Raw genomic sequence first — 10,398 nt, forward strand, 5'->3', positions numbered from 1 at the left:
AACTAGATATTTATCTCAGAATTATAAGAATTTTTTCGGCTAAGTCTTTTGGTTCGTCTAAAAGTACAGGTGGCTTGCTACAAAGCAAACAAACAGGTAGGTATGGTGATAAATAGGTTTTATTGGGTTTAACAAAGCCAAGTAGACAGAACAGTTTGCTAAGATTGTAGTGGGATCATTTATCATAATTTAGTTGCAGGGCGAGGTGGAGGAGTCAGTGTTCTTCAACAGACTGGAGGTGATCTTCAGCCTTCAAATTTCAGACACACACACACACACACACACACACACACACACACACACACACACACAAATTGTGAATGAATTGCGTACCGATTATGTTCTCAATGACAACACAAAACAAATTAACATTATATTAAGTATATAATAACAAATGTAGTAGCTACACCACCAACATCTCTGTAAGATCAAGAAACATTCACAAAATTCAAGGTTGGAGAGGAAACTGTGCAAAGCCAGTGAATGAAAATAGCAATCTCTTGTTGGAAAGAAATCAACAAGACTCTAGTAATGTTACAGTCTGACACAAGTTGGAACAGATAACAAGGTTAATCCAATTTGTCAAAACAGATATAGAGAAAGCTGTATAACAAATGAATGAATCAGAATCAGGGAGCACACCTATCTCATAACCTTGATGTGGTAAATTGAAGAAATATTGAAGAGCTATAATTAAGAACTTACATATTAGTGATGCTCTCTAGCTTTTCCTTGATGTCCTCCTGGACAAAGAAACATGACAGACAAGAACATATTAAATATTAGGCAGTTTTACCTGAAGAGAGGCTTACTGCTGCTCCATCCAATGGCCTGGAAGCATTAGACACACATGTAGATGGCTAGCTAGTTTCTTATCTAGTGTTTGCATACTTCATTCAAAAAATCAAAAAGACCCACTGCCACCAGAAAACATGGTTAGAATGTGTACTGTTTTTCTTCTGTCTCAAACACAGAAACACACAAATCAGATTTGATAACAAGGCCATGAAAAGTCTAGTGTTGGTGGAGCATTAACTACAGTGGCAAGAAAAAGGCTGTGAACCTTTTGGAATGACCTGGTGATGTGATCTTTATCCAAGTCAAAAATGTAGACAAACATAGTGTCACTAAACTCATATAACACAAATAATTATAATCTCCTGTGTCTTTATTGAACACAGCCTTTCATCATCCACAGTGGTGGTGAAAAAAGTAAGTGAACCCCTTGGACTTCATAACTGGTTGAACCTCATTTAGCACCAATACCTTCAAACAAGAGCTTCTGATAGCTGCAGTTTGGACCATTCTTCTTTATAGAGCTGTTTCAGCACAGACAGATTGTCAGGATGACTGGTGTGAGCAGGTCTCTGAACTCAGTCAACAGCATCTCTACTGGATTAAAGTCTGGGCTCTGACTGGACACAAGGTGGATTTGCATTGTTTGAAGTCTTTCTGTAGTACATTTTCTTTCATGTCTTTTGGAGTCTAGACTTCCACCTCTAGGGAGAAGAGCCACAGAACTGAATCATCTCCATTTATAGACAGTCTGTCTGATTATGGACTGGTGACTCTGTGACCCTTTCAGCTTCATGTTCATCAACTCCTCTTGATTATAAATCTTCTGAGATCTTTTTCATGAGGCATGGTTCACATCAGCTGATGTTTGTTGTGAACAGCAAACTCTAAATGTTTGAGTGTTTTTTTTAGAAGTCAAAGTGTCTCTAACCCAAACCTCAAAACTTGCTTCATTGATTGGACTCCAGGTTTGCTTCAACCCACAGTGCAACAGTTTGAATGATGTTTTCAATATGGACAAGGACAAAACAATGATTTGTTTGTTATTAGTGAAAACAGATTGTGTTTGTTCATAATTGTAACTTGGATGAAGATCTGACAATATTTACAGACAAATTTAAACATAAATAGAAGTAAATCCAAAGGATTCCCTTACTTGTTCTTGCCACTGTATCTATTGGACAAAATAACAGTAAACCACACAGTTACAGTTTAACACAGTGACCCAGTACAACACTAAAATCTACACTACTACTACTACTACTTTTCTGATTGTTTTTTTTAAATGGAAGTAACTGGAAGTTGATCTGCACTTTGACCCCCCCCCCCTTAAAGCTTATCAGCTTATCATTTAAATGCACTGTCAGCAAACACAACCATTATGATGATGATGATGATGTTAATTACAAAATAAGACCTGGTGAGTCCTGTTCTCAAGTCTCACCTTAGAGGCAGCAGACATGGAGCTGGAGGTGGTAGATGCTGGAGGTGGTGGTGCGACATTTAACTAAGAAAGAGAGATGAAATGGAAAAGACACGCATCACAAATGGTCATTTTTATGTGAAAATATTCAAAAACTGGGTTAGTACTAGTTTCAAGCTAGTGATAATTTAATCACCTGTGAAGTCGACCAATACTAGAATTTACCTCATTAGAGAGTTTCCAACTGTGGATATAATTTACTCTTGCTTTGCAACAACTCTGCCTGTTTCTGCTGGAATCAAGATGGTCATGGCTGGCTCTTCCATGGCTGTCGCTCCAACGTCATCAGAGGATATTTGCATTTATTTGGATGTTTGTACCTGGGTGTGTTTTGAAACTTTGAGCTCCTATCAATCATGTTCTGAATGTCTCAGTGTATCTGAGTATTGCTGCTGACCATGTTCACCCTTCATGGCCACAGTTCACCATCTCCTAATGGCTCCTTCCTGCAGGATCATGCTCCATATCTCAAACTAGTTTCATCAACATGACAGTGAGTTCAGTGAACTTCAGTGACCCCCCCCGTCCCCAGTCTGAAGACCTGAATCCAACACCTTTGGGATGTGGTAGAACAAGAGATTGGCAGCATTAATAAAATGATGTGATGCAGTTATGTCGACACGGAGCAGAGTCTCAGAGGAAAGTTTCACATCTTGGTGAATGCATGCCACGAAGAACTGAGGCTGTCTGAGAGCAAAGGGGGGAACTACCCAGTATTAGTGAGGTGTACTCTGTCTACTCTTGTAGTGCAGAGTCCATGTCCGCACAGGGATCTGCAGGAATCCTCGCAGTCTTGGGCAGATGACAAAATCTATGTCACGTGGACCCCAAAACCAGGCAATCAGCAACTACATTCTGCATGGAAATGAAATGAAACCGTCACAGCACTTGTATTACCTGTACATTGCTCAGTTCCAGTTTAGTTTCCAGTAACAGGACTCTGCTCATCAGATTTTCCCAGCTCTCTTTGCATATGGTGATGACTTCTCCTCCATTCTGGAATCTGGTCTTTAATTACAAAAGGTGGCACTCATAAAAAAAAAAATGGCAGTTTAGGTGCAATTTCATGATTCTTCTTTGCCTTCTGTCTGTCCGACAAAAGAAAAATCTAAAATAATAGGGATTAGATATTTAACAAGTAAAGATTGTCTTATCAACCTTGTCTGTGTTTTTCCATCTTTCAAGTTCCTCCAAGCGTTTCTCCAGGATCCTGAGCCTGTCTAGTCCAGACAGAAGACTCTCTATTTGAGCTTCCAATGCTGAGAGTCGTCCCTCCACAGCGGACAACTGAAACACAGAAAAGACAGTTACATTACATTACTCTGATCTTCAGACCTTCAGTACAGACCTCAAACCACATCTCTAAAGCTCACCAATGATAGAGACTTTGCATTGTGCATTGTAAAACCACATATATCCAGAGTTTACTGTCTAGAAATAAAGATAAAATCTACAATATAGAAAAAGCTGCAAAGCCATAATTATAAAAATAATAAATTGTCCATAATTAACTGCTGAACCGTTAACCGTTAATAAGAATTTTGACTGATTAATACAGATAATCAGTTAAACAGCTCAAATATCCTGGGACATCAGGACCATCTGAGCAGGTATTCTCTGCCGCAGGTCTCACAGTTAACAGACTAACACCAGACTAACCCCACAGCATGATCGATATGTTGCTCTTTCTCAATAAAAACCAGTAGAAAAGCTGTCCATTCTGCTGGGGACTGAGGTAGGACTGGCCTCTTTATTTTATTTTGCGGTGTGAAAAGTTCAACTGTAGTTTGCATTTTGTGAACCTGTAGTTTCTGATCATTAATCAGCTGCGAGCGGAGGATGAGGAGAAAGAGGAGGAGGAAGAGGTTTTTGTTTCGGTGCTAGAGGATTCAACGCGTGTTTTGTTAACGGACACTTGTCTATTAGATATTGGTCAGTAAACAAGTGTTGTCTATCAGTCAGAAAAACAATTCTGAATAAGATAAGATACTCCTGTATAAGTCCCACAGTGGGGAAATCTGCATCCTACTAATAAACAAAGGCAGTAAGAGTAAATACTCACCAGTTTTCATTAGTATTCTCTTTAGTAATGGTCAAAAATATAAAGATAATCTCCACCATATCCAACGTATTGGAAGTGGACAATAACCACAGCCCTTTATCATCTACATCCTTTTGGCTCCCTCTATTGGCAAACTGGCCTAAACTTTTTACTATATTGAATCTATTAATGAATGTGTATCAGAAGCTTTCACTTAGTTTATATAATGACTTGGTGTTTACTTAAAAAATGTTATCCTTGTCCTCCTTCCTTTCTGCCAGCTTGATCATCCCTTTTCCAGGAGGACAATGCTTCTGTATGGGAGGGGTTTATGGAAAAAGTGGAAGGATTTTTTTTTAAAGCCCATTTTACACTGGACAAAAAAAACCCACTAACCCCCCGATAACATTGGGCTTTTGTTGTCATGTGAAAATGTACAATCAGCATTTATTCCCGCTCAAATGACTCTGCAGTAGTCAGGGGTATTTATCGGCTCCAGCTCTGACCAGGAGTGACAGAAACATCAACCAGAAACACCTCGGCTGCAACGTCTGCCTAGAGCGTGCTGCGCTCAGAGCTGCAAAAGAAGTTTTAAAAAACACACAATCACCGAGCGAAGCATCTCGCACGGAGGCTCTGACACCGACAGGAGCACCCACCCGGGGATGAGACGCAGCAGATCCAATATACCAGTCTGCACGACAGCTAGCAGAATCTATGAGGATATTCCCTCCTCTGTGTCTCTGTGTGTGTGCTATGTAATTGCATGTGATGATGTTGCTCCCTGCAGTTTTGTGCCTGAGTCCAAACAAAAAGACAAACTCGTCTGGCAGTGTGAATTCCCTACAGCACTAAAAAACTTACACGCACACATTTTTTGTGTAAAAAGGGCATATGTTATCCATGACAAATTAGCATTAGCATATTATTATGGAGTTATAATTATATTAATTCACATTTTCTAATCATTCGCATATCTGAATCGCCCTCCTGCCTATTAGAAAGGCTAACACTTCTTGACATCTTTGTTAATGTTCTTGTATATTTTAAGGACATTAGGCCAGTTTTAATGTGCAGATGTGCTGACTGTTCAATGCAAGTAACTGTCAAAAGTATGAATGGCTTTCAGATAAAACACAATTCAAGGCCCTCACATCTCTTGCCATGCTCATTGCATTTACTAAAAAAAAGCTACCTGATAATGGATCCACTGATAATGTTGTGTTTAAATTGTGTTTAATAATTATTAGCTTGTTAGCTACATACTAGTGCATGTCTTGATCATTGACTGGCGTTCAATACTATACACTACTGTGTCCCCTAATTATTTCACATGTACTTACACTGTCTGCATCAGTCAGCGTTGGTTGAGCTTCTTCTCTGCCATCCTTGTGTGAGGCTGGACTTTTGACTCTCGGCTACAACACACATACACATGCAGTTCCAACAGCTGTTTGATGAATGTTGTTTGTCTATGTTTTTGTCTATTGACTATGTCTAATGTTATTTCAGGTTTCATCTAAACTTCATTGACGTCATGGCTCAGGTAGCAATGGTCACATGATTTGTTTTAAGTCTATTATTGCTAAGCCTAATGACTGTACCAGCTACAAACAGGTCACTCATTCGCTTCGACTGCCTTTGTTGTCAGTCAACAAGAAAAGGGATCAAGACTTACCTGAAACTCCGGCTCGACCTGTTCCCCGCAGTGTCGTCCAGTCGACTGCATCGCAGGGTTAGGGTTTCCAGTCCTGCTCAGGTTCTCTTTTTGTGTTGACAACCTTGCACTGTGCTTGCATTGATCAACCTGGGGAGTAGGGAAAGAGGGGAGTCATTTTTATGGTATGCTCAAGTTTCCTCTAGGCTGGTTGTAACAGTATGGCTCAAATAGAGTGCTACATGGATGACTCCAACTCCATGCTGGCGGTGGACAGGGCCGGCGGCATATTGGTTTCAGGTTCTACAACCGTCCGTCCAATTCTCGTGGATGCAATACCTCAGTAAAGCCTTGACAGACTTCGTCAAATATTGCACAAACATTCACGAGGAATCAAGGACAAACTTATTACATTTTGGTGGTCAAAGGTCAAGCTCACAGTGACCTCCCAAGAACACATACATAGGCATACAACCGCCAGGCGGTAATTCTTGTTCCATTGGATTTTAGATTATTGTTGTTTATTATATAAAGTGTGAGATACTTTTGTTCAGCAGGATCATCTTTGCTAGTGAACACAATTTTATGATGTCTTAAGCCTAAATACAATCACCAAAAGTTAAAGGCTAATGTTATAAGCTAAGAACCCACTACACTACGCTCACATGACTTCACCGTCACCACCACTAAACTTCACCTTGTAGTTCGATTTAGCTCTGACCTCTTCTACAAAGGCCTTTCCTCTGACACAGTTAGAGACAGTTCGTATAAAGGTATAAAGGCTGTGAAGGTGGACTGGGGAGTAGATCAGTTTTCATGTTGACGTGATGATGTTTAACGTCCCTGACAACCTCTTTAGTCTCATTTAGACAATTGTAAGTAAGACAAATAAACGTTTAAAAATATCACAACTGAGATATTTAGTGACATATTTTATGTTATAAAAATGTGGAAATGTCTATCTCCAACATCGAACCAAAATCCCATTCACAAAACTCATCGACTTCAGGACGAGGGAAGCAGAGGTGCAAAAAATGCTAATTTATACCACCAGTCTGTAGACCATTCAAGCTGGTAACAGTTCATCAAATATATGGTGCCTCCCCCACTGGTAACAGCCCACTCTGCTGCACCCCTACTTTGTCTGATGGGTAACTTTTACTGTAGCTTTGCTTATTTTATTTTTTTAACATTATATCACACTAGTTGTGTCACCAAACAGTACTGATCAAATGAGCAGTTTAATGATTTTTATGATCCAAAATCTCACATTGTTTTATAATAAAAGTTTTAGATAAATTAGATAAATTAGATAGATAGATAGATAGATAGATAGATACTTTGATTACTTTGCTTTCACATAAACACTAATGCAAAGAAAAATAAATCATTCAAAGGCTGTACCTTCTTCAGTTGGTTGTGTTTCTGCAGGACCAAGTTAATGATGTCACAGATGACAGAGATTTTCCTTTGAGAGAAACCCCATTGGAGAAACTGCTGCTTGGTCAGTATGGGCTTATAGTGGAAGACATCTCGCAGTACCTACACACACAAAACACAGACATGCTCACAACTGAATGGACCACTATAGGCTAGCAGATTAACTGAAGTAAAAGTAAAGTAAAAATCCACTGTACACTAGTAGCTTAATAATCACTGAGCTTTGTAGAGGGAGACGGCAAATGTAGATTAAGACAACTGACAGCATTTTATTATATACAAAGGTCTTTATGCACCTGTGAAAACACAGACTGTATGTTTGTGTTACTGCACCTTATAAAGAGTGTCAGTGAATCGGAGGTCAGTTTTGCCAGTCAGCTCCAGTCCAGCTGCCATTAGTTGCTCAGTAAAAGGTGGAGAGAAGGAGGTGAGGGTGAAGCTCACGATTGGTAGAAAAGCTAAGGGATCTCCTTTGGAAAGACTAGTGGAGAAACAAATAACAACATGCAAGACTGTAAGGAAAAACTGAGTCTGATGATCTCACTTTACACATTACCCTGCTAAAAACCCTCATTGATCATAGCAGCTCTAGTATTAACTTCCCACAGTTCTGTTTAGGCAGAGTGACAATCTCATTCAGCAGCTACCAAATCTTAGCATGAGTTTTTTTTTTTATTGCTTAATGACGTGATTATAAACTCTTTTAGCAATTAAACTGTGATGTATTACATTTTACAACAGGATGAAATATACAAACACTACAAATCTCAGATTATTGAGTAAGTCATTTTAGTCTCATATTCATCTTGAGTGAGTTTTGGACTAGATCTTCTTTGTTTATCTTGGTGCCAAAACCCAATACAACAACACTGTGAGTGGTAAACTGCCAAAGTAAAAAAAAAAAAAAAGTTTAGGTCATCAAAAACTGAAAAAGCATGTAAATTTAATAGAAAACAAGTCTTTTTCCAGGGCTGAAGAAATTGATTTAGGCTTCAGCACCTCATCTAATCATTGTTTCCACCTCTTTCCTACATAAATCCACACGTTAGTGTGTTCTGGTTGCTGAAGCTAAAAAATGAAATGTACTTTCTTGTGTGAGTATCACAGAGGAGCTTTTTTTTCTGTGCTGTTGGAGAAGCATGAACATGAACGGTTGCTCACTATCCACTGCCATTGGCTTGTCTATAGCGCAATATTTCAATTATTTATCATAGTTGTTGCCCAGCCCTAACAGCACAGTCTCCAGACCTGAACCTCATGGAGCTGGTGTGGGATGAACTACCGAGCTACTGACTCTCATGTCACAAGTTACAGCTCAAGAACGTTGCTTATGCTTTAAATCACGGGTGTCCAACAAGTAGCTCGTGAGCTACCAGTGGTTAACCCTCTGTCTAGAGTAGCTCACCCAAAGGTTGTGAGATAATAGTCTGTACAAACCATGGATGTCTAGTACAAACTTTAAGCAAAATAACTTCACTCAGTAAATCTACTTCGAATGCAACTAAATCAAATACACAGACAAACATTTTTGTTGCTCTGGTTTCTAATCAGATTTATGAAGGTTTATTTGCAGTGGTGTTATCATGTCTGTGTTCAGGTCTGACTGAATCATGACTGCCTTTGTGTTATGTGAGTTTCACATATTTTTGGATGTTGATATTTGTTTTGGTTTGAAGATCAATTTGTTACGATATGTGAGTAAATGTAACCAGTAATATCACACATGAGAAGCTCTCAGCCCCTTTGATTTCGCCAAAGTAGCTCTAAGGATAAAAAAGGTTGGAGAGCTCTGCCATAGCGAATGATTGTCATTATTTTTGTACTCATCAAACCATTCGTTGCCCTCTCATGCCCCGTTTGTAGGCATCTGCATTTGCAATGTTTCTGCACTCATTTATTCCCTTTTCCCTTTGGTTTGGCCCCATCTGTACTCTGATAACCTTATGCTCAGTTAGTTAAATATTACCTTGTGGTGGTAGAGCTCCTAACGCTGACAATTGTTATTGGTGAATTTAAGTAGGATCGCTGAGCTTCTGTTTTGTTATTAAAGTGGTATGTCGTTTGATACTGTTACTTAAGGGGCCTGCGTGTCCGTAAAGAAGTGTTAATGGCTGTTCAATGGCCTACCCATTATAGTCGACACATCCTTGGTACTTAATCACCCGCAGCAGAGTTTCCAGTTTACGAAGACAGCCTTGGACGTCTCCAGTAGACAGCATCTTTATCTATAAGCAAGGGAGAGAAGCGCTAAACCTAAACGTCTTTTCTAATGCTCATTTATCAAAACATTAGCTAGCTATATGTTTTAGCCGACTTTACCGTTAGCTACAAAAAACGTTACAAACCTGTCTGTTTTGGAAACACAGATAAAGACGACGATGATACAATAACCCGGATACTTTTCTTTAAAAACAGATTCTTTGCAGCCAACAGCAACACCAGCGGGTAGGTTTGTTTCTGCCGGGTGGTCAACGACATGAAGCAGGATTGGCTGTTGCAGACTCCTCCTCCTCCTCCTCCTCCTTCTTCTTCTGCTTCTTCTTCTTCTTCTGGTGCTGCTGCTGCTGCTGCTGCTGCTGCTGCCACTTCTAGTTTTTTGGCGGAGTACAATACCAACTTTTAGATGCATGACCGCCACCTACCATACTGGAAGTATGTACAACAGGATGTAGTTTCCTTAACTCTATTAAAAAATATAAATAAATAAATAAGTGAAACACTACATTATATTAAACAATCAAGTGTTCACTAAGAAATCAATTACTCCTCTCTGAGTTTCACACACACACCCTATCTCTATTTGATCCTTAGAACTGTGTGTTCATTTTTCCCCTACTTTCTTTATTGTACAGACGTTCATATACAAAGGTACAAGCACACACATAGACGATAAAACAATAAAAGAAAAGACAATGACAAACAAAAATATTAAATTAATATAAAAAAAATCACATTTTATGTGTAACAAAGCCAGAGTTTGTG

General features: G+C 39.2%; 1 protein-coding gene across 2 annotated transcripts; it reads right to left on the reverse strand.

Annotated features, from left to right (window-relative positions):
• Positions 1-101: 101 nt before the first annotated feature.
• On the reverse strand, positions 102-9,932 carry cep44 (centrosomal protein 44). Of its 2 annotated transcripts, XM_056372213.1 has the most exons (11): positions 9,762-9,930; positions 9,544-9,641; positions 7,750-7,897; positions 7,381-7,518; positions 5,998-6,126; positions 5,663-5,737; positions 3,437-3,565; positions 3,176-3,286; positions 2,240-2,302; positions 706-743; positions 102-250 (listed from the first exon to the last, which is right to left on the reverse strand). In XM_056372213.1, exons 2-11 carry the CDS (start codon positions 9,633-9,635, stop codon positions 190-192), a joined length of 984 nt encoding a protein of 327 aa, XP_056228188.1. In that variant the 5' UTR covers positions 9,636-9,641; positions 9,762-9,930; the 3' UTR covers positions 102-189. The 2 variants fall into 2 exon arrangements, with proteins under 2 accessions (XP_056228188.1, XP_056228189.1); XM_056372214.1 differs by lacking the exon at positions 2,240-2,302 and having other exon boundaries at positions 9,762-9,932.
• Between the last annotated feature and the right edge of the window lie 466 nt (positions 9,933-10,398).

This window comes from Seriola aureovittata, chromosome 3 (genome assembly GCF_021018895.1).
Source record: "Seriola aureovittata isolate HTS-2021-v1 ecotype China chromosome 3, ASM2101889v1, whole genome shotgun sequence".
Taxonomy (NCBI): domain Eukaryota; kingdom Metazoa; phylum Chordata; class Actinopteri; order Carangiformes; family Carangidae; genus Seriola; species Seriola aureovittata.

Excerpts from the sequence above, each read along its gene's own strand:
- cep44 (XM_056372213.1), bottom strand. The coding sequence starts at position 9,635 with ATGCTGTCTACTGGAGACGTCCAAGGCTGTCTTCGTAAACTGGAAACT. Across the intron at positions 2,303-3,175 it reads TGGAACTGAGCAATGTACAG|TTAAATGTCGCACCACCACC; the intron begins GTAATACAAGTG and ends TCTCTTTCTTAG. Across the intron at positions 744-2,239 it reads CCATGTCTGCTGCCTCTAAG|GAGGACATCAAGGAAAAGCT; the intron begins GTGAGACTTGAG and ends TTCTTTGTCCAG.